This window comes from Ricinus communis, chromosome 8 (genome assembly GCF_019578655.1).
Source record: "Ricinus communis isolate WT05 ecotype wild-type chromosome 8, ASM1957865v1, whole genome shotgun sequence".
In the NCBI taxonomy this organism is placed as follows: Eukaryota; Viridiplantae; Streptophyta; class Magnoliopsida; order Malpighiales; family Euphorbiaceae; genus Ricinus; species Ricinus communis.
This window is the reverse complement of record NC_063263.1, coordinates 28522988-28548530: the sequence shown is the minus strand read 5'-3', so window position 1 is coordinate 28548530 and position 25543 is coordinate 28522988. Positions and strand designations below refer to the sequence as shown.

The 25543-nt window shown below is 34.8% G+C and overlaps 1 protein-coding gene across 1 annotated transcript; it reads right to left on the bottom strand.

The window, feature by feature from the left end:
- Positions 1–407: 407 nt before the first annotated feature.
- On the bottom strand, positions 408–5753 carry LOC8276669 (bromodomain-containing protein 9). The gene is made up of 9 exons (XM_002520883.4): positions 5042–5753; positions 4454–4502; positions 4279–4345; positions 4133–4178; positions 3958–4056; positions 2776–2844; positions 2329–2686; positions 2057–2205; positions 408–1722 (listed from the first exon to the last, which is right to left on the bottom strand). The coding sequence occupies exons 1-9, from the start codon at positions 5537–5539 to the stop codon at positions 748–750; spliced, it is 2310 nt and encodes a 769-aa protein (XP_002520929.2). The 5' UTR covers positions 5540–5753; the 3' UTR covers positions 408–747.
- Positions 5754–25543: the final 19790 nt, after the last annotated feature.

The following is a 25543-nucleotide window of genomic DNA, read 5'->3' as shown; positions in this document are numbered from 1 at the left end:
ACAAAAGTAGAGTGATTGTTGGTGATTGATGAGATTGTTGGGTTTATTCTTCTATAATCCACTTATCAAAATCAAATAAACCCATCAATTTGCTTTGCTTTGCTTTTTCTCTTCTTTAATGAAGATTGAATACAAAATAAAATAAGAATTTAAAGACTGTGTAGTCATACAGATATAAGGGATAATTTGTTCTTGATTTTGTTGTTATGAGAATAAAAGAAAATAGAAGAGAGTATCAAAACTGATAAAAAATGTAAGTTAGAGATCTAAGATCATATAATTATTTTTATTCCGAAGTGTTAAAGAGAACAGCCTTTAAAAGACTACCTAATGTTAGATAAATATTAAAAATAAAAGATATTCAATACAATAACTAAAAGTGATGACAAGAAAAAAGACTAGAAAGGTTAAAAATAGTTCAACCAATCCACTCAAACACAGAAAATATACAAGTTTCTTCCAATGTTGTTGGCATTGGAGAGAGAGGAGGAAGAAGAGGAAGAAATATTTAATTGATGCGGCACTTACGGTGGATTCTACTCCTAATAAAAGGTTAAGATAATTGCCACATCATCTACAGTTAAAGCAGTTTATTTTTCTGTCTAATTGAGTGTCAAGATGACACAAAAATATAATTTTTTTCAGTTATTTGTTTCAAAAAATAGATTAGAGGGCCAATTCGCTCATCGGCCTAAACCTTAAGGGCTAAAATGCACATTTTCCATAATAATAATAATTCAGTTGTACTCAGAGCTGCAATGCTAAATCCGGTTGCGCTGAATCAACACGGTTAGAACTAGGAGAACCTGGAGACTGAAATCTGACATTCAGGTCAGGTGGAACTGAATCTGATTTCTGTTGTGGTGATAACCCTGCATCTGATTTTGGCAGATGTAACGATCCTTGCCAAGATGGTCGAGGTTCAAGCTCATATCTTGGAACCTCCATATCATTTCCAGGGTTAGGCAGTGCACCAGTTGGATTTATTGCACTGGAATGCTCTGAAAGCTTTGGACCTTCTGAGTTCAGGCTGTTTGCTGTTGCAGGGTGGACAAAGTTAGTATTAGATTTCAAGATTTTGTCAATCATCTGAGGTGACTGAAAGTTAAATCCAGCGGGCATTGAAGTGCCAACTAGTTTTCCCATCTCGGCTGGAAGGTCAAACCCATAAGTACCATTAAACCTGTTCATGCCGCGATGCACTGAATTAATCTGTAAAGGAGGGTTTGGCCTGATCATACTAGCACTGCAGTTCAGCAATGTCGCACCATCATGTGAATTCAATCTCTCAACTGCTTCTCCTCTTTCTGCGCAAGATTCAGGTTTACCAGCTGCCACAGGGGATGTAGATGAAGAGGCAGATGGAGAAAGGGCATTGCTTATGTGTCCCTCAGAAGCCAACTGCTTCTCGTCCTCTATCATGTTATTTTCAGGTTTTTGTGACAGGTTTTCTCTTGATTCAGCAATGGAAGTTGTGGCAGCAGTATTTACAGGAAGAGAGAGAGGCTGCAATAGTAATGGAAGACCTGGAGGGGGTGAAGAAAGAACAAATGCCCTCTGTGGTGAGATGTCATTTTCGCTGACCCATCCAGGGCCAAATTTAATTCCAGGCGGTAAAGACCTCTCTATCCTTGTTGAAGCAATTTTCCAAGCAACTGCGCCAACATTTGCAGCAAATCGAGCTAAGCTCCTTGCATAACCATGCTCTGACAGAAGCCCTACCTGATTCATATGACAGCAGCATCAATCAATCAAACAACCAATACAAGGACCAGTTAGGATGCAGCCATATAAATTGGCCCCAGATGTATAGCGCAGCACATGCTAGGGAGTCCTAGACAGTTCAATATGAAATTCAACAAGCAAATTTTTAATCTGTATGACTCAAACACCAAAGGTAATAAGAACCCTGTTATTCAACTAAGTTATATTTTGCTTTTGTATTTCATTTGACTACTATTGATCCACCACCTAGTATGGGACACATGCATGGTAATGAGAAGCTTCATCTTTCTCTCAAAACAAAAAATAAATTGAAGATATGAATAATACATACAGCCATTAGCTGCTTTCTCTCTGAATCAAAAGTAATCAATACAGATGGCTCCCGTCCAGCTGATAACTGCTTGTATGTGTTACGCCTGTTCTCATCAAGTCCAAATTGTCTTTTCCCATATTTAATCGAATTACCCTTTAGCACAGAACCTGTAATAGAAGCGAAAAGGACTCAAGCCATCTCTTGTCTGAAACATAAGGTCCTTTACTCAGATCATATGGACAATGGATGAGGAATTGGGAAAAAAAAAAATTAATGTTAAAGTTTCAAACCTGTAGCTTCTTCATTCCTCTCAAATTTGTTGTCAGTCAACCAGTTAGCATCACTGCGAGGACCGTGAGATCGTCCTAATGAATCTGTGAAGCCAGACTTGTCTGAAACAAGAGGTCCCTTTCTATGATCATTATTGGACCAGATGGTGCTCTCTCCCCCAGTAGCAAGAGTTGCTGCATCCAAGGAATATTCTGAACCAGCGCGGTCCAATGAAGGCCTGCCCACTGGTTTTTTTAAATTCTTGGTTGGTGGTCTACCTCTCCTCACTACCGTAGGTTCTGGTTCTGGTTCATTATCATCACTATCTTGCCTTAAATTTTCAAAATTCTTTTTCGCCAGCTCTTGTATAGATCTTGCCTGACAAGTGACAATAGCAGAAGAAAATTCAGAAAACATTTCTATAAGATTGAGCAATGTGAAATTCAGGGTCTGAAAGATGAAATTACCTGTCTAAAATATATGGTATCTGGGGCATTGTACTGCATTGCATTTGAACATATCAAGAATACATCTTTCTGCAATACGAAAGGGCAAAACTTCAATTTGTGTCTCACAGATCAATCAAAAAAGTAAATCACTTCAGTGCACCATTAGATTGGGAATTTGGGAAATTTGCTTAATGTATCTTCTAAGTGCATTTTTAATTACTTTTCAAATAAGATGGGAAGGAAGAATATGTCAAGAAATATTACTTCAATACCAAGCAGAATAACGATTCCGTCAGGACATTAATTTTCTGTGGCAATTACTAAAACTCAATTCCTTGGCCACCAAACTAATGGCCTGTAAACACAATTAGTTATTGAATAACTATTTCAAAGAATTGGCTAATTATAAGCGTTGGATGTATTTTTAATTACTGTAAGGACAGAAATAAAGTGATTAAATGTTTACAATGGAACAAGAAAAGATTCTAGACAGGATCAGTGCAATCAGATCAAAGTCAGCCAACAAGGATAATTATCCAAATCATCTCTTTCCACATGAACTTTCACTGAATATCATGTAAAGGAGTGGAAATTCATGGTATAAACAGAGTATGCAAATGGAAAATCAGCAAATATGATCAAAATTGTTAGGGCATAGCACGCAATCAATGTCGCGTCAAGTTACACAGTGGTAAGATGGAATTTCTGAATATGATACTGTGTAAAATCTACAGTAGATGGCAGCAACCAGACCTCTTGTTATTTAACCACGCAAAAGTAATATTTCCATTATTATAAGGAAACAATTAGTAAAGGCCCATTTGGTATATTCTCAAAACCAAATCATATTAGAATCACATCCAAATAAATAGAGAGGGAGAAGACTCGACACAGCAACATGGATCACAGAGATAAACTATGATCAAGAATAGGGTGCATGATACTACTCGATAACTGGAAGTGAGCGGGACACTTGGCTTCAGGATAATTGTGATCTAGTATCCATTCAACTCTTACGAAAGATCACACATCAACATTTTTAATACAAGGACATGATTATAGCAGCATCTAAAACAACTAACTAATGAAAAAAAGTAGGGAATGCTCAGCTAAGATATAATAATAATAATAACAATAGTAATAATAATAATAATAATAATAATGATAATAACAACAACAATAACAAGCTCTAATACGAACCTCAAATTGTTCCAAGTTTGCATAAACCCCACCAGCGAGCTTCTTCCTAACAGTCCCAAAATCCATGGGATGTTCAATAACTTCATGGTAATCTGGAAGCTGGATAAGTAAGATATCATCAATGAGAAAAAGTGAACTTTAAGAAGCCAAAATTAAAATAAGATCTGAAACAAACCTCGTCAGGGTCTACTGGTTCAGAGAATACACCATACGTATCCTTCCTGCAAATAAGTTTGTCCCAAAAGAAATATCACTTCACCAAAAAGAAAAAGCAACATTAAAGGAATCACAAACAGAAAAGAACCAGGGTAAAAGGCACACTTTTGAAGCCTTTCGAGGATGAACAGTAATAGCTTTTCATCAGGTAAAGGCGTTGAGGGTCCCAAATCTGCAAATTGGTGAAAAAAAAAAAAAACCAACATAAAAAAACAAAAAAGTGGACAAATTTGGACCTTATCAGCAAACGGGCATGCGAGATTATCAACTAATAACGAACCTTGTACTGTATTTGTGGGGTTTGCACCTGAAACAGTCCTATTATCTCCCTGAAAAATTATTCATAAGAACCAATAAAAACAAATAATTTCTTTTACCATTAAGCACTAGCAGATATACTAGAATTCAGTTCAAGTCTCTAAATAACACATAATAACAATAAGAAAACCAAAGAAAGAAAAGAATCTGGAGGAATAATAAGAAGCAAAGAAAAGACAAATTTACACTTTTTATTACAAATATCTGACAGTCGAGGAATTAATAAGTATAATTATTTCAACTCATAAGAGACAGATTAAATTCCACTGCTATTTAATTCAAAAAGAAAAAGAGAAAAAAAACGACAAATTGTTTTGCCAGGAAAAAAAAAAAAAGCAGGGAAAGAAAGAAAGGAATTGATGACCACGTCAAACCCACTTATACTGAAATTCTTACAATTGGCCCGCAATTCAAAGACTTCCTTAATCAGAAAAATAAAAAAACACTTAAAAACCTCACCTTAAATTTTACAAAAAAATTAAAATATTCGCGCTTTTCTAAAAATCCAAAGAACCCAAATTTGAAAATAAAAACCCTAAAAAGAGTGTACCTTTTCTCTGATAGATCCATCACCGATCGCATTAATTTTCCTCTTTCTGTTGAGCGACATCGTTTTCTTGTCCTCCTGGGACCCATTAGAGTCGGAATCAGCTTGCGAATTTTGAGGAGGAGGAGGAGAAGAAGAAGTGGAAGGCAATTTAAGCACCAGCTTAAGCTTCTTCTCTCGCCGCTTCTTCCCATTAATCAATAATTCAACGGCATCGTCTTCTTCTTCTTCTTCTTCTTCTTCGTCGTCTTCGTCTCGCCCTTCTTCTTCCTCTTTCGAAGAAGTTGGATTACGGCGAGTGGAACGACGGAGAGATTGAGTGGCAGACTTGTAATTATGCGAAGAATTAAGGGTTGAATTTTTTGATTTAGAAATGTTTGGATTTTGACTTTGCTGCTGCTGCTGCCGCTGCTGTTGTTCTTTGAGAGTGCGTTTTTGAAGATCTAAAAGAGAAGGTCTACCTTTCTTCTTCTTCTTCCTCTTCTCCATTATCTTACCCATTTCTTTTTCTCTCTCTTTTTCTTTCTTTTTCTCTCTCTCTAACTAACTAACAAACAGGGTCTTATTTTTATTTTTATTTTTATTTTTAATATTATTTATTATTATTATTATTATGTTATGCTATGTTTTAGAAGAATTTGCACGTGATAGTCGCACGTGCTTGCTTACACGTGATGGAGGTTGGTCGGATTATACTCTTTTTTGTCTTTAGTGAACTTGCAGGAGTCCGACGTGTCAGTTGAATAGAATAGGACAGACGCGGTTTTAATGTAGTTTGACCTGACCAATGATTGGCTAGTATTGGTTGCTTGTAAATTTTGAAAAATAAATAATAATAAATAAAAAGAAAATAGTGTTTGTTAGTCACTTGTCTTTCTAACTTTTTCAAATTAAAAAATATTTAATAAATTTAATTATAAAAAATAACTAAATTCAATTACATTATTTATAAAATTTATTATTATTTATTTTAATATAAAAAAATTAACTCTATTAGATATAAAAGAATAGATGACAAAAAAATTTTAATTAATAAAAAACACTTAAAAAACTATTGATTGGCACACATATTTTATAATAATATTATTGACAATAATAGACTAAATATATTAATTATTAAATAAAAATAAAAATACGAGCAAATCTATTAATATTTTTTTAATTCAAATTAAATTTAAAAATTTTACCTATATTCATTTAATTACTGTAAAACTATAAATGTTTAACCTGTACTTGGTTAAAAAAGAAACCTTCACTAGTTTTTTCATTTTATTCAAAACTTACTAAGAAAAAAAAAAGCATCAACCAACCTTTCTTTCTCAATTCACCCCAGTCAAAATCCCATCGAATCAATTCTTTTCCTTTACTAATTTTACTAGAAAATTAACAATAATAAAAATTCATAATTATTTTAATTAAAATAAGATTCATAAAATGGTATCCAACATTTCTTTGGATAATCTTTCACATCAACTAAAGTATTTATATTAAATTTAATAATTTGATTAAATATTTTTCTAAAATTATTTTCTAATGCAATTTTAGCACTAAATATCTCTTATCATCACATCGTTAAGTTTTTTTTATTATTAATTATTATTCAATTTACAAGATAAATAATTATTTAAATACCATATATTATTACTCAAAAGCTTAGCATGTCCAAAAATTCTTAGAAAAAAAAATATAAACATCAACATCAATAAATATAGTGAAATCATTTGTCATTAATGTATGATCTTAAACAGGAAGAAGCAAAAATTTTAGATAATTTATTTTCATATTTAATTTCAAAATATAAAACTAGTGTCATAATGAGTTAAAAAATAAAGTAAAAAATATATGAAATACATATTTTATTAAATTTTTAGGTAACTAAATTTAATTATTTTTCAAGTCTTGCTTAATTTATTTTCTATTAATAATTTATGGCTAAAAATTGATGGTTAATGAATAATATAAATTGATTGAAAAGTATGGTTTTTATTCCATTAACATATTAAATTCCAAATGCAAATCAAGTTTTAAACTTAATGTTTTTTTTTCATATTCATGTATGCATATGGCAATATATTTTAACTTTTTTTATAAAAAATTCAGATGCATGTGTTATCATAGAAATTCAGAATTTAGAGTTATATAAAACTCGATGATGGAAAAGTTTAATTGGTTAAAAAACGAAAGAAAAATTATATTCTAATCCTTAAAATTTAGAAGGATCGTTCAAAAAGTAAAAAAAAAAAAAAAAGAGTCAAAAGACTACTGTCTAAAGGTTAAGCTTGAGCAGATCTAACTTGACCTTGCACGGGTGTATATTGACCACATGTGAGTCCACCAAGACTCTGCGCGGCTAGAAACCAGTCTTGGCGATATGGGTCACTACTTCTAGACTCACGCGGGCCTAAATCGAGTTCACGGGCGTTCAACCTTGCCTCGCATGAGGTCAAGATAAGGCGTGTTTTGACCCTTCACATATTTAGTTTGTGCAGAAATCACCTTTTGATGACTTTCTATAAATACTTCATCCACTCCACCAAGTCAGGGATTGGTGATTTCATTAATTGTGGAGAGAGACAAATTTAATTTTGTCATTTATTGAAAATACTTCGAAAAAGGAGAGAAAAGAATAAACAAAGAACCCTTTTTCCATTTCTTTTTTAGCAATCTTTCTAAATTTTAAAGTTTTTCTTTCTTTCTTTTCTCCTTCTTTAAAAGAAACCCATTTGAATTTCATTCAAAAAGAAAAAAAAAAGGTAGCCACTTGAGGACCTAAAAGTACTCTTCATTTCATCTTCCTTATATTTTCCACGCCTGCTGCATTTTCTTTTATTTTATTCATGCCTATTTATTTGCTTATTATGTTTAATTTCAAATTTTTGCTTTTTTTATGAAATTGTATTATACTGCTTCTGGCTCGTTGACCTTACGTGATTTTAACCTATATTCATGTGAGGTCAGCCTCTGATCCCCTGACCATGTCATTTTTAGCACTTTCATGTTTTGTCTTGGGATAAACAGTGTCGTTTCTAGGTCACTAGGACTTGAGCCACTAAACCCGTGTGAGGTTACCTTTCCGCGCGTAAGGCTACGGAGCCCTAGCCTTAAATGATGTCGTTTTGACTTGAAAAGGCATTGTTTGGTCGTTCTAAGTTTTGGACACTTAATCTTTGTACGAGGTCACCTTCTGTTCATGCATGTCCAGAAGCTACACGAACCCAGATAGTGTGTTCAGGTGAAAACAACATTGTTCTTTTTCTATCTGCAATTGGGGAACTGTCCTCGTGCAAGTGGAACTTGTACCCGAGTGGGTACAGTCCCATTTCTCCAACATAAAGTTATACATCTTCAAACAATATCGTTTTCCTTATATGTGCCCTAAGAGGATTGTACCCCCGTGAGGTCACCTTCTACCCACACGAGGTCACCCCTGTGATGAGACTAGAAAATATTTCTTTAATTTTATTTCAAATGCCCTATTTTATTTAATCTCTATCTCATTTAAATTTTATATTCTATTTATTTTTTATTATATATTGTTTATTTAATCGCATTATTTTTGTGTATCATTTGTTATATGTTCATCATATTCTTCTTTGGATTGTCTTAAATGCTAATCTTGGAAATGTAGGATAAGTATTTTTAGAGACATCCCCCTAAAAGATTGAGCATGCTCCCCTAGGAAGAATTATTTTTAGCGTATATTAATTTGTATTAAGGTCTTTAAGGCCATTGTTTGTTTACGCCCCCTGATTTATCTCTAATCTTCCTTAATCTTGTTGTGGTTTCTATTTTCCTCACCTCATTCTATGCATGTTTACTTTATGCTTAGGAACTCACCCCAATGAAATAAAAAGGTAACAACTGGTATTAGTAATTATTTTTATCACCCCACATCCCTATATATAAAAAAATGAGTTAAAAGCTTACCAAAGTAAGCTCCCGCGCTTCATTATGTGCTCATCCCAAATGCTAAGGTGAAAATGAACCCGACACTTAGAATACGATTAATAAAATTGCAAAGTGTTGTGAGCACTTTGGCATGAGAAGATAAAACCTAAGGTACCAAAGTGCCTCTTGGCTAGGACTAGTAAAGACACCAACGTGCTTCCCTCTCTAGAAAATAGCTAAGGTACTCAAGTGCCCCCATCTAGGTTAATCTTTTATTTGCTCATCTCACATGCTAATAAGATAAAAGAGGGTTGATGAATAAATGTATATAGAATAAAAAGACTAAAACAATATTATTAGGTTAGACAAAGGCTTGTCTACTCTAGTGGAGGTTAGGCATCATAGCCTAAGTAGATAAGGATGCTTTCATAAACCTTTTCTATTTGTACCTAATTTTCCAAACCTAGAATCTATGATTTTAGGGAGGGAAAAACTTAGGCTCTCCACAAGAAATATAAATTCATCATCCTTACTCCCAAAACATGTCCCAATCTTATCATGTGGCTACTCCTTCTCCAAATGGCCTTTGACATGTAATTTGTAGTCCATTAAGTTAATACATTGGTAAATTGGGCTAAAGTTAAAATCCAATTAACTCAGCAGGCTTTGCCATGTTTAATTAATTGATAAACTCACTTAGAATAAGATAACTAAATTAGGCCTTAGCATACAAATAGTAGTTCACCTAGAATAAAAACTTGGTAATAAAGCATAACTTGTAATTAGGGTAGACTAGTGGGCTTCGTACATAATTGAATAGTTAACTTAGGCTAACAACATAAATGAGAATTACGCTTAACTAAAATTGGCTAGACTTAGATGGACCTCACATGCTATAGTGCTGATGTGTAGAAAATATGCATATTTTATTTATAGGGAATAGACCATTAAATAATAAACTTGAGAATAGGGATACAAAAATAAGGAAGTTGGCTTCCGGATCCATCTCTGGACGTGGCAAAGCTTCCTTATGGAATCTAGTATACCACTCAATTAGTAAAAGGGCCTCGGAGAATTACTCGGGTGGCGACTCCCTTTCTATGTACTAGTGTTTATGACTAGTTAGCATGTTTTCAATTAGGTTAAAAAGCCTTGCAATGTTGTAGTCGCTAGAGACACTTAGGTGCGCACATGAAACCACCACCCACAATGGCAACTCCACTAGGGATAAGAGAAGTTGAGTATAGTATATACTTATTTTCAATTTTATCATTTAATAGTCTATTCTTGCATCATTATACTGTTAGAGTATGCCCTAAAGACAATGAGTTTTTAGATGATCTATGTTAATTTATACATCATATTGATGGCATACAATTACACCAAAGATATTATTCAACTCTTTAATAGTATGAGCAATCGTGGTATAAGAATGATCCGAACCGTTGGAGATGAACACCCTAGAATGTAAATATAAATGTAAGAGAAATTATAAAGTGAGTTTATAAATATGAGGTTCTTAATACATATACGTTCCCATTGTTCATAGTCAATATTTGATCAAGAATTAAATATTGATTGTTGGATATTGATCAAACGCTTGAGACTATCATAATGTGTTAATACTTACTTATGAAATATGCAATCTGCCTCACAAGGTTAAGGAATAGAGATTCTGAGATAAGCACATTGGTGCTTATTATAAGCTGATGATATCAATTCCCCAAGCTGCAAAAGGCTACAGAGATGTCAGGTTGTGAAGTTCGGTTGGGGGTGCGTGACTCAAGTCACTATAGAGCTGACACTCGCGGCATTTCTTACTAAAGTTATATAATTTCTTTTTTTATTGTTAACCAATAATAACCTTGACACATAATTTTTTGGTTAACACTATATCATTTATGTGAGGTCCGCATGCACCTTTGTGCATCTCTTCCATTATAACTTGCGCTTCTACTTAGTAACTCATCAAAGCTGGACACCCGAAATCATCCTTCTATACAATACACCTTCATGGCTGATGTAGTTTCTCACTTAGATCTGTAGTGTATATCTTTCTTTAACAGTCGCTTCCTCCAAATATTCCTCATGCTCTATAAATCTCTTTCCAAATCGTAAAACCAAAGTTTCTTTTCTAGTCCTATCTGAACTTGAATTATCCAGACTTCCTGATAATAAGGAGCACTTGACTTTACAATCAATAATGGCTTCATGTGAAGCTGCAAAGGGTTATCCTACATAGATAAAAGGGTGGCCAATGTATATGCCATATGGTTCTCAACTCGTTGTAAGTATATAAATAAACACTTGGAGAAGTTACAAACCAATATGGATTTAACCTTTCTTCTTTGACATCCCATTCTTCGATGGCTTATTAAATTACTAGCATGAAGTCCATTAGTTGCTTCACTCATGCTACCATGAATGCTTCTGATTTAAATAAACATGCTTCGTATTCTGCCATGTTGCTTATCACTTTAAAGTCTAATCTTTTAACCATTGATGAGCATAGTTTTACACATATTTGCTTGCATATTATTGCGTATGTTCTTAGCAATTATTGTGCTTTTATTCCCAGATCACCCGTGTTTTATGTTCTTTTGCATTTCAGGAACATTTATAGGACCATAATCGTTGTTTAAGCAATTATAGATCAATACGTGCGGAAACGGACGATAATTCATCAAGATCGGACAAGAGCCCGCAATGCATACATTGAGCACGGCCTGGACTCTGGTCGTGCTAAACCATTGGCTTTGATTCTTGAAATTGGCACTTTGGGCACGGTTTCCGTAGCCACCACGGCCTTCAGCACGGCCCGTGGTGGCCAACACGGGTAGAAACACGGCCCGTGGTGGCCAACACGGGGAGGAACACGGCCGTGGTGAAACCCTACTTGGTGAGATCCACGACGGCCGGACTTCGGCAGTGGCCGTCTTGAGTTAAATATATAAGAAAAATGAGTTTTTCTTAAGTGAGAGAGAGGGGAGAAAGAGTGACATTGAGCCCCTAGTGGTCGGTTCGGTTTCGCACAATCGAGTCGAGAGAGAGTTGCGGTGAGTAAGAATCCGGAATCGTAAGATTCCGAGTGCAAAACAGTAGTGGAGCAATTCAAGAGGCAGTTTAGGAGATTAATCAAAGTGTAGATCCGGATTTGGAGTACCGCTCATCCAATTCGAGAGAAAAGGGTGTACATGTTTTATTTTCATTATTCTTTCATTGTAATTGATTTCCTAGATTGTTTTAAACATGAATATGTTTAGCTAGACTGATTTAATCCATTGGAATTTCTTTACTATGTTGGCTTGATATTATATTGTTGGATTGTTTGAGTTGGTTTTGTATTCTTCTTGTTTTCAGTATTAATAAGATTATGCATTATTCATGAGACGTTGTGAATTGTGATGTTTAGATTGCTTTATGAGATTGAGAAATCCGTCTGGCAATTGGAACTTTGAATAACAAGAACTGGTTAATAATCGCTTAGAGATAAGGATAATTAACTAGTCGGATTAAGAATTAACAAAGCTTAATAGAGGCGGATTAAAGCTTAATGCTAATTTAAGAATCAATCGTTAGGAAGAGATTCCAACTTTAGGTTATTAGGTTTAGGAATTCGGTTATCTCGAGAGAGAAACCGAATTGATTAAGAATAAATCCACGGGTAGCATAATTAGACTCACTGATCCTTAATCTTTTGTTCGGATGCCAACTAGTTTAGATTCCCTTTGGGTTTGTCTTCTTGTCTTGATTATTTCACTTATCAATTACTCCTGCATCTCCCTTAGAACTTAGCTCGTAGTTAATAGTTAGTTTAGAATTTATTCATCATCCATTTTGGGTTAATATAACAAAGAACAAAGGAGTAACTCTGGGCTTTCGCTTTCCCGAGGAATACGACCTTGATACTCGCCATTAGTGCTAGACTGCATCGATAGGTACACTGCTTTCCATTTTTGAATCTTGATCGCCTCTAGATTTTCATTAGGAAACTCCATATCCTTATGGTCGTCTCCCTTTATTGCATTTTCAGCCAAGGATTCCTCTATAGCCTACCCTTGACTACTTTCTTAGTGATGTACTTGATGTCGAACTTTGTTAGGAGCATTAATCATCTAGCCAGCTTCATTGTAAGAGACAGAGCTTCAAATAAATACTTCAGTGAGTCTAATGTTCAATGTTGAAATTGCTTGTACCCTATAAGACTAGAAATAGTGTCTCAATTTTCTCGTAGCCCATATCATAGCCAAACACATCTTCTCCACGAGATTATACTTTAACTTATAAGATAGAAATTTCTTACTGAGATAATAAACTGCATGCTTTATATTATTAGGCCTACATTGAACTATCATTGCCCCTATGGCTTTCTCTTCTAAGGTCAAGTATAGAATCAATGGCTTACCATCCTTTAGCGGCATTAATACCAGTGACTTCATAAGATACTCTTTAATTTTGTTAGAAGCTTCTTGATAGTGCTCATCCCACAGAATAGGTTGATGTTTCCTCAAAAATTTGAAGATAGGATCACAAACCATTGTGAGCTTCAAAATGAACCTGTTAATGTATTACAGTTGTCCTAGAAATCCTCTGACCTCTTTCTCTGTCGTCATCGATGGCATCTCCTGAATAGTATTTACCTTGTTTGGATTTATCTTTATTCCCACTATCCCACTATATGCCCTAGCAGCTTCATTGACGTTACTCTGAATACGTTCTTTTTCGGGTTAACCCTCAGATTATACCTTTTTACTCGTCTTATAAACTTATCTAAAGCCTGAAAGTGCCTTTTCCTTGTTTCAGACTTTACTACCATATCATCTACATGCACCTCCACCTCCTTATGCATCATGTCGTGAAATAAGGTAGTGGCTGCTCTTTGATAAGTTGCTCTCATATTCTTTAGTCCAAAAGGCATAACCTTATAGCAGTACGTTCCCCCATTTAGTAATGAACGTCATCTTTAGCTTGTCTACTATTGCCATCATGATCTGATTATACTTGGAGAACTCATCAGTGAAGGAGTACATCACACTTGAAGCAACACTATCGACTATCACATTTATGTGAGGAATGGGAAAATCGTCCTTAGAACATGCATTATTTAGGTCACAATAATCCACACATATTCTAGCCTTCCGTCCTTCTTCAGGACTGGGATAATATTCGCCAACCACTTAAGATAATTAACCATGTCGAGAAAATTAGCCTTCACCTACTTAGCAACCTCATCTCGAATCTTCTTTGCCCATTCCAGCCTTAATCTTCTCATCTTCTACTTGATTGGCTTAATGTATGGATGTCAAGATGTGGTGATCCGCTATTTCCCTGTCTAATCCTAGCATGTCGTCATAAGACCAAGAAAATACTGATTTTTTCTTTTTTCTATTATTATTTCCAATTCTCTACTCTCCTCAAGAGTTATATCATGAGCTATTGAAAAGTTCCTTGGTTTTTCATCCGTGCCTAGATTAAATAAATCAATTTGAATGGAATTAATATTAGATATGCACATGTCATAATTATTAAAATGCACACTACCATCAGGAAAAATATCATATAAGTAAGCAAAATTAGAGTTATATTATTGATATTTGAAGCAAAATAAACATCGTCCTTATAAAGATCTGATGTTATTACATCATCATAAAATACATCAATGATATGCTCCTTTAATAAAGCAGCTAGCTTCTACTAACTTAGCTTTTCACGTAGGTAGATGAACTCTTCCAGCTTCAGCTCTTCTACCTTGGTAGTGACCTTCTCGCGAACCTCCTTGATGCTTAGCTCAACCATCTTGTCGATGATCAAATTCTTGAATATCTCAAATCCCGATACCTCAGTCCCAACTATTATAATAGATTCGAGCTCCTCAGAGTAAGGCTTGTATTCATTGACAAAAACGTCTCTTAGAGTCTTATCGTTGGTTTTCCCTCATCCCAAATCTACTACCGTAAATAGAATATGACACCTTAGGTTTAGGATTAGCTGCATTCTTTAATTATTAGGCATTCATTTACATTCATTATTTAGCCGCTATATACAGAGAGTTCTTCTAGTAAGTCACTAAGAAAGAAATGATATTAGGAAACTGTTTTCTTAGAATGATAGTAATTTTTCTAAATCTCAAGCTGCACTATATTCTTAACCTATCTTCGATTCAACTGCTTCCTCGTCACCTCAGACTTATAGAACAACAACCAATGGTGAGAACCTAAGGATTCCCCTACATCCATATTATCAACATCCCTTTTCCCTATTGGTTTTTTTATGTTCCTTTATGAATCTAGAAACATGATTAGGTTTATTTTTGAATGAATAACATTATTACATTAGGATTTCTTTATTTAATATGTTGTTGATTTTATTTATTGGATTTTGAATCTAATAATAGGAAGATATAGGATTTTGAATATGATAATGTGATTTTCTTGGATTTGGAATCTGATTAGTTTAATGATTAGAGAAACATAATTAATTCGTATTTTGTACAACTGAATTGAATTTTAGGGTTGTATATTTGAAATTAGGAATCTGCCTGAAATTATTGTATTTGCGTATTGCCAGTTTTGATTTTTAAGGTTTACATGTTTTTTAGGTTTTCCTCGTTAGATTCCATTTTTTATGTTTTTTATTTAATTTTACATGTTTTAATCGAATTTTTATCCTCTGTGGATGTAAAAATTAGCTCTACGACGTGAAAAAACTGAGGAAATTTGCAGATAGACCATCAAAGACCTAGAGCCGATCGACTCTAATCCCTAAACGGATCGGTTGTGCACAATTTTGATTTTGATATGATTTTCGGGTTTTTATGTATTTTTAGTAATTTTATGTACTGTACTTAATATTTAGGTGTTTTTTTTCATTCTTTTAATTGTAGGAAAGATTGTAATAACTAAATTTAATTTTCTACACTTTTTATTTTTGATTTATGCTTGATATATGCAAAATAGATGAGATGTGATTGCTAATTAAAATGAGATTCATAGACTCTAGGCCCTAATATTGGATCCAATATGAAAATTGGAATACATTAGGTTAATCAAATGATAATTGGGCTAAATCTAAAACCAATTTAGACCTAGCAAGCTTTGCCATGTTTTTAAATGGATTAAATGGGTCATATAGATTTAAGAATACATAATTGGGCCTCAACATAAAAAGTAGTTCATCTAGATGTAAAACTGGAATTAAAGTATAACTTGTAACTAGGCTAGACTAGGAAAAGCCTTCTACGTAATTAGTTAATAAGATAGGTTAATAAATTAATTTTGGGTTAGGCTAGATAAAATGGGCTAGATTTAAGAGGATCTCATATGTTTTAATGAATAATTGTAAATATAAATTATCGCATTTATAGAGAATAGTTTGTTAAATAATAAAATTAAAGATTAAAATACACAAATAACGAAGTTGGTTTCTAGATCCATCTTTAAATATGGCGAAGCTTTCTTATGGAATCTAATACACTATTCAAATTAGTAAAAGTGTCTTGGAGAATTACCCCAAGTGGTGACTCCATCTTCGCGCTAGTCTTTGTGACTAGTTAGTGTGTTCTCGATTAAGTTGAAAAGCCTTGCAGTGCTATAGTAACTAGAGGCAATTAGGTGCGTGACCGAAATCATCGCCTGTAGTGGCGACCCCAATAGGGATAAGAGAAGTTGATTCCAGTGTATGTTTGTCTCTAATGTTATCATTTAACAAGTGATTCTTGCATCATTTTCATGGTTACATTTTTTTGGTCCCAATAGCTCTGATGGTGTCGGTTAGTGGTTCTTTGGTTCCATTTAAACCTTAAAATTATAACACTAGCTAACCATCACTCACAAATAATGAGTGAATTTTCTTCGTTGCATGGAACCTTGAGTTGGAGCCTAGCTAAGGAAGAACACTTTTTAATTATGGTACCTTTTTAACCTTACCTAAGACTCAGCTCACGGTAATGACTGTAGCAATCTCCCTTAGGAATCCTGTTGCTTACTATCTGATATGCCTATCCTTATAAGTACTTTAGCCCATATATCGGAAAACCTTGGCCTAAGAACATATGTAATCAAGCCCTAAGCGAAAATACACAAGCTTTATATTTATATTAAAAAACATTGCCTTATTTGTTTTTAAATTTGCTTTGAGAGTTTATGGCATGCGCGTCGGGCCTACTATCCCCTATTGATAGAAAGCCCAGACCCAATATCTTAGGGAGGAAAAACTCACCATGAACCGTGTGCAGGAGAAATAAGATTAGAAGGATGCTTTATATAATGGCTTTGTGTGTGCCAACCCTTTCTCTATGTCTTTATGCATATCACGTGCATCATGCATCTCATGCATCACATGTATAACACTAACCCTTCATTTTCTTTAGCCATATAGATACTCCTTTGGGTTGGAAGAGGCAAGATAGCAAAAGGCTATAGAGAATACCTATCTCATCGAGAATTTGGACCGTACTAGAGCTCCTTGAAAAGACTAGACATCAAACTTCCACTAGTGAGATTGAAGCTACATCTGTGATTGCCAACGAAAGAGCTAATGAGCAAGATGTGGAGATCCTCAAGAATGCCGTCATTGATGATCTGAGAAGTGTGAATTAGGAAGAGCTCATCAAGTTGTTTTTATTATCATTAGAAGATCTAGCTGTGAACTGGTACCATGGGTTGGAAAGGTCCATCAAGTCTGATTAGAAAAAAGCTCTGCGATGCTTTTATGCGTAATATGACTACAATTCTCACCTAGATGTCCTTATAAGAGATTTGAAATCAACAAAACAAAAACCCAATAAGTCTTTTTCCGACTTCTTGATTAGATGGAGAAGCAAAGCAATTTTAGTCTGAAATGTTCTCCCATCTTGGGTGGAAAAGTTGCAAATGATGAATCCCAAGACCTTTATAGGCTTGTATGATGATGGCTTACAAATAGAGGAAGTTGAAAATTCTAAAATCGGATGGTACATAGAAAAATATCAAACTAGAGAAATTGAAGACCTACCATCTGAAGATGATGAAGCTTCGTAAGATTCATATGTCAATTTAGAATAATGATTTTGCTTTTAGTTAAGGTCAATAAAATATTTGATTTTTTTGCTTATTTGATGTTTATTTTAATGGTATTCTGCATTACAATGATTATTACATAAGCATGTTTGATATTAATTCTATTTGAATTGATTTATTTAATTTGGGCATAAATGACAATCCTAGGTATATTTCTACTACACATAATATAACTTTTGAAGAGAGAAAAAGTAGGAGAATAGAAAAAAAAAGATAGTATCTGATACCACGATTGAACTCAAAGTAATAAAATTATTCAACATACTAGGGGCGAGCAAAAAGGCCAAATTCATCCCTCATCACATAACAACCTTCAAATAGGGACCTTCGAAGATTAGAAAGAGATTAAAGATTATTGCTCTAACCTTGAAAAGTGCAAGACGCTATCACAATTGACTCCAAAAAGAAATTTAGATCGAGTTAGAAACTTCCATATAAAAAAAATAAAAAGAGACAAGAAAAAGATTAAGCTTTAAGATGCCTGAAGGAACTCAAATCTCGAAAGCAATAAGTTCACAAGTTTAAGATACTATCTCTTGAAGAAGAAAAAAAGATAGATCCTGTTGACTAGAGAACCTATATAGGCTAGTCAGGCAAAAAGTTAAGAAAATAAAATATGAGAGAAAAAATATTCGACTAAAAAATCTGAAAGGACTAGTTGATAACGATAGCAGTATTATGTGAAATAAAAAATATACCCATTTGTGCGTAGATTAAATGAAAAAAATTTGATTAGAATTTTCGCCAAATTTGCACATCAACTTTCATTGCTTGCATACTACTAGAAGAAAAAAAGTAAAATAAAAAGCATAATCTATGAGATCTAAATAGAAGCAAGATCATTTTTTCTTTGACTTTTGTTCTTGTATTTCTCGTAGGAAAATTCGAGAATTTATAGCACTTCATCAGTCATGACATCACACTCACTCATCAAGCCACAACTTATCGATCTTGCCTCCATGGGAAACCTTCAAAGTTAGGTGGATATTCTAGAATAAGCTATTGACTTGAGAGCCTGGATTGGGTATAGAAAGTAGACTCTCAAAGTCTTGACAAAAGAACACATGCCATGTATATTCGAAGAGTGATATGTCAAATCTTCCACCAAGGGCAAATCCATTGGATAAGGGTGTCTGGCAGGCTCTTCATCCAGTCAACTTAGTCCTCACCAGTGAAATCACCTCCTTGCTTGATAGTGACGCGAGTCTGCAAATGCTCTAGCTCATACTTGGTAATGTCTCTTAGAACTACCACTAGTTGGAGCTTCTCGAGTAACCAAGACTGTAAAAAGAGAAAATGAGAAAATAAAGAAAAATATAAAGAAAATAATACGCTAAGTAAATCCAAAAAAAGGGCGGCTTAGGTAGAAATAGAGTCTACGAAGTTGAAAACCCGAAAGGGCAGCTCAGGCAAAAGTTAAGACAAAAGTCTACTAAGTTGAAAACCTGAAAGGGCGGCTTAGATAAAAGTTATGGCGTAAAAGTAAGAAAAGAAAAGAGATTCGATTGCTATCTGCATGAGATTGTCACGAAACCAACTGTCATTGCACAAATATTAGTACAACCACAAGGTAAAATAATTTAGTCCTTGCATGCTTGAGTTATCTCTAGATCTGCAGTTCCTATTGTCACCATGACTTTCAAATTTCTGATATGCATTGATGTGCGTAAAATACACACATCTAAATAGGGTTTTTAAGTGATTTTATGGACATTTGGATGTGAATTGGTCCCAACACTCACCCTATACATATATTTGTGCGCATTAGGTCCAAAAGAAGTCAAAGAATGATAAGGGGAAGAATTGAAGCATAATTGGACGTCAAAGCTACCGAAACAAGCTAAGTATGCGCATGAGGAAGCTGAACATGGCCGTGTTGATTTCAACACTGGCCGTGTTCCCAACACGGGCACCAACACGGCCGTGTTGGGTGCATCAAACATCAAATTAAAAGAAGTTTTTAGGAAGCACGGCCACAGAGAGTGACACGGGCATAAACACCAGCCTGTGTTGGAAACACAGGAATCAACACGGTTGTGTTGGCGGCGACATGGGGAATTAATTAAACGAAAGAAAAGAGGAAAAAAAGAGAGAGCGGGGGGAGAACATCCCAAACCTTAATATTTCTCTCTCAAAGGATTTTCTAAGCTGGAACCAAGGGAAAAGGAGACTTGGATCAAGATTTCAATCGGATTCCCTTCAAAGATTGAAGATTAGGCGAGGTTCGTTGATTGGTTTTCAATTTGAGCAAGAGGAACAAGAATCGATTCAATTCGAGCAAGAGGAATTCAAATTTTACTCTCATCCAAGGGTGTAATCGGGTTTTCTCTACCTTTACTCATTGTTGTAATTGAATTCTTGTGGATTTTGATAATGAATATGATTAGCTAGTTTGATTAAATCCATTGGGATTTCTTTACTATGTTGGCTTAGTATTATATTGTTGGATTGTTTGGGTTAGTTTTGTATTCTTCTTGCCTTCAGTATTAATAAGATAATGCATTATTCATGAGACGTTGTGAATTGTGTGTTTAGATTGCTTTGTGTGATTGAGAAGTCCATTTGGCAATTGGAATTTTGAATAGCAAGAACTGGTTAATAATTGCTTAGAGATAAGGATAATTAACTAGCTGGATTAAGAATTAACAAAGCTTAATAGAGGCGGACTAAAGCTTAATGCTAATTTAAGAATCAATCGTTAGGAAGAGATTCCAACTTTAGGTTATTAGGTTTAGGAATTCGGTTATCTCGAGAGAGAAACCAAATTCGGTTAAGAATTTATCCACGGGTAGCACAATTAGACTCACCAATCCTTTATCTTTTGTTTGATTGCCAACTAGTTTAGGTTCCATTTGGGTTTGCTTTCTTGTCTTGGTTATTTTATTTATCAATTATTCATGCATCTCCCTTAGAACTTAGCTTGTAGCTACTAGTTAGTTTAGAAATTATTCATCATTCATTTTAGGTTAATATAACAAAGAACAAAGGAGTAACTCTGGGCTTTCATTTTCCCGAGGAATATGACCTTCATACTCGCCATTAGTGCTAGACTGCATCGATAGGTACACTGCCTTAGATTGTAGCTAACACAAATAGCAACCATCAAGTTTTTGGCGCCGTTGCCAGGGAATGTTTGAAAACTAGAGTGAAATTTGCTATTTGTTAATTTAGCCATTTTTTTATTTATATTTATTTCGGTTTTGTTTGTACATACTTATTTAGTTAAGTTTATGATTCCGATAGTGGATGATAAGGAGGTTCAATGCTAAACTCTTTGTATGACACGTTGGAAAATGGGATAAGGAACCAAGAGAGTGCTAAAAATTGGGATACCCGTGCATCTTTAGAACCTCGAGTGGAATCATTTTGCAGGGCTACCGATCAACTCTCCACTCCTATCCTTTCATCTCAAGTCTTTTATGAATTTTGTTGTGGTTTACATTTGAGTAATGATTGTCCATTGTATAGTGATGTTGCTCATTGTTCTTATAACTATGAACAGGTGAATTATATGGAAAGTTGGCCAAATGACTCATATGGAAGCACCTACAATCAAGAGTTGAGCACTCATTCACCCTTTGGATGGAGCTTAGATGGCTAAGAACCACCAGAATTTCAGCAGCCTAATCTTGCACCATCAACTCAAGGTGAAGAGTTAGTGTCAGAGGAGCTGATGATGAGGTTTATTGCAAGTCTTGAGGATAGATTCCAACAAACAAAGAGGATATTTGAAGATCAACAAGCCTCGATTAAGAACATAGAGCATCAAGTAGGCTTAATCTTCAAGTTCTAGCTGAAGAGCAATTGGGAAGTCCATTAAATGCTACTGAATTTGAGGAACACTTGAGCGCCGTCACTTTGCTTTCATGTGAGAATTTTTCGAGGTTATCTATTATGTTTGACGATGATGCTTCTGTGCAGGACGACTCTTTGAACATGGAGATAGAACTAGAAAAGGAAGAGGCAAACATGATCCCTCTGAAAGACTACCAACAAGAATGTACAGTTGATGATGATGAGTTGCAGTTAGAGGAATTTTTGGTGGATTTTCCACAAGTCCCTTCGATGATGGAAGATGAGCACGAGTTATCCAATGAAGAAGTCTTGCAGGAGCTCGAGTTTCTTCTAGCAAGTGAACCAAGCCAAGGACTAGAGAAAACCATCGATGTTCCTGAAGAAATTGCCCAACCGTCGATCCTTCCAATTGGTGAAACTTTAGCTTTCAAATTGGAAGAGCCCCTAGAGCATCATGACTATGTGCAATTATACGAGGATCGAGTTTTGCCCATCATACTGGCAGCTTGCTTGATATTCTGGAAGAGGAAATTGACGATTATCCCTCTAAGCGGATACTTGAAGCCATTTGCTTGGAAGAAGAATGGATGGTCGTCGATCACGCCCGTTTGCTTTTCACCATGAGTCCAGCTAAGAAGACTCATCACATCAAAAAGAAGCGCCTTTGGGAGGCACCCCAATTTTTATCTTTAATCTCTAATATTTTAACCTTTTGTTTTGAAATATTTTATTAGTTTTAGTTTTCATATTTTATTTAATTTTTGTTTCAGTTTCAATTTTAAGTCTTTATTTTATTATTTGCAGCCACTCCTCTACCACAGACTAGCCAACTCCCTGATATACCTGCTGATGGGCCTCTTTTCACTCCGGAGCTATAGTCAGGTCAGTGTTAGTTCTTTTTCCTTTTTTATTTCTTGTATTTTGTACACTGGGGACAATGTGTCCTTCAAGTGTGGGGTGGGTGATATTTATCCTATCTCAGTTATTTGTTTATTCTTTGTGCAATTTTTTGTAAAATTTTGAAAATTTTTCACTTTGTTTCGATGCTCTTACTGTTGACTTGCTTTTGAAATCCTGTTTATGTCCATGTGATCGGGTAAAACCGATAATGTTGAGTTTTGCGGAAGAATGTAAGATAATTAGTTTGAGTTTTGCACTAAGTTGCTTTGGTTTATTTAATCCTGTTTTGATGATTTTTGTTTGGAACCTACTCAAAAGCACACTTGTGAGAAATTGAGCCTAAATTGTAAGCATACGCTTTATATGGTTGTATTTATTTCTTGTTGAGAGTGCCAATTACTATCTTTACTTTTAGAACTTGCTCGGTAATGCTTATGAGGGCCACAAGGAGAGTTTAACACTTTGGTATGATAGAGGCACTTAGGTTTTTCATTCTAGCCAAATAGCCTTCATTCATTTATTGATTCTGTAGATAACCCCCTCTTTCACCATTTTCTATCATATTTCATTGCCACTTAGTTTTATTCTGCTTTGGGGTATGATTTTGCATATGAATTGTTTTTATTGGAAATTTTTATCTTAGGAATAGTGTGGAATCTTATAGCAGCTTTTTTCAATCCAAAAGAAATTCACTCTATTATGTGAATGTTCTTCCCTTATGAAAAAAAAGAAGAAAAAAAAAAGTAAATAATAAGAAGAATAAGAGGGTAGGGTGATGAAAAGAAAGGAAGTAAGTAAGCTAATTGTTTAATTGCTTTTCGGAGTTTACATTTTGACTTGATTCCTATTTCCCACCTTACACTACTATCCATTATTTACCCCTTGTGATTATTGTGACTTGTGTGCAAGTCATGTATTTCATTGCAGAACACCATAGGTTCAACTCTGACCAAATTTACCTACCCTTACCTAATCCCCATTACACCCTTATAAAGACCTCTTGACATGGTTGTTGACTCTCCATAAGTGGTAGGAGTAGGATTTAAGAGCAAGCATATAGTAAGTAAGGCAGTATTTGATGCATTGAGTGATTAACACTATCCTTTAAACACTTTAAGTGACTTAGAGTGAATCTTGTGAGGAGTTGGTTCTGAATAATTTTGTTGAGATAGTATTTTGTGAATCAATAGCATCTTGGTTGTGATGATTGAATTGATTGCTTCGTTTCATTTTGCTTGACTTATGCTTGTTAAGGATATGTGCAAGAGCTCTCTAGTTTGTCCCACAGTTTAAGTGTTGTTCCTTAGTGGTTTTTTTTTCTTATTTTACTTTTGATTGCTTGAGGACAAGCAATAAGTGTGGGGTTATTTGATGTGCGTAAAATACACACATCTAAATAGAGTTTTTAAGATGAATTTTATGGACATTTGGATGTGAATTGGTCCCAACACTCACCCTATGCGTCTATTTGTGTGCATTAGGTCCAAAAGAAGTCAAAGAATGATAAAGAGAAGAATTGAAGCATAATTGGACGTCAAAACTGCCGAAACAAGCTAAGTATGCGCATGAGGAAGCTGAACATGGCCGTGTTAATTTCAACACTGGCCGTGTTCCCAACACGGGCACCAACACGGCCGTGTTGGGTGCATCAAACATCAAAGAAAAAGAAGTTTTTAGGGAGCACGACCACAAAGAGTAACACGGGCATAAACACCAGCCTGTGTTGGGAACACGGGAGTCAATACGGCCGTGTTGGCAGGCGACATGGGGAATTAATTAAAAGAAAGAAGAGAGGAAAGAAAGAGAGAGTGGGGGGAGAACGTTCCAAACCCTAATATTTCTCTCTCTAAGGGTTTTCTGAGCTGGAACCAAGGGAAATGGAGACTTGGATCAAGGTTTCAATCGGATTCCCTTCAAAGATTGAAGATTGGGCAAGGTTTGTTGATTGGTTTTCAATTTGAGCAAGAGGAACAAGAATCAATTTAATTCAAGCAAGAGGAATTTGGGCTGTTTACTCTCATCCAAGGGTGTAATCGGGTTTTCTCTACCTTTACTCATTGTTGTAATTGAATTCTTATGGATTTTGATAATGAACATGATTAACTAGATTGATTAAATCCATTGGGATTTCTTTACTATGTTGGCTTAGTATTATATTGTTGGATTGTTTGGGTTAGTTTTTTATTCTTCTTGCCTTCAGTATTAATAAGATAATGCATTATTCATGAGACGTTGTGAATTGTGTGTTTAGATTGCTTTGTGTAATTGAGAAGTCCATTTGGCAATTGAAATTTTGAATAACAAGAACTGGTTAATAATCGCTTAGAGATAAGGATAATTAACTAGCCGGATTAAGAATTAAAAAAGCTTAATAGAGGCAGATTAAAGCTTAATGCTAATTTAAGAATCAATTGTTAGAAAGAGATTCCAACTTTAGGTTATTAGGTTTAGGAATTCGTTATCTCATAAAGAAACCGAATGCGGTTAAGAATTCATCCACGAGTAGCATAATTAGACTCACCAATCCTTTATCTTTTGTTTGATTGCCAACTAGTTTAGGTTCCCTTTGGGTTTGCTTTCTTGTCTTGGTTATTTTATTTATCAATTACTCCTGCATCTCCCTTAGAACTTAGCTTGTAGCTACTAGTTAGTTTAGAAATTATTCATCATTCATTTTAGGTTAATATAACAAAGAACAAATGAGTAACTCTGGGCTTTCACTTTTCCGAGGAATACAACTTTGATACTCGCCATTAGTGCTAGACTGCATCGATAGGTACACTGCTTTAGATTGTAGCTAACACAAATAGCAACCATCAAGTTTTTGGCGCCGTTGCCGGGGAATGTTTGAAAACTAGAGTGAAAT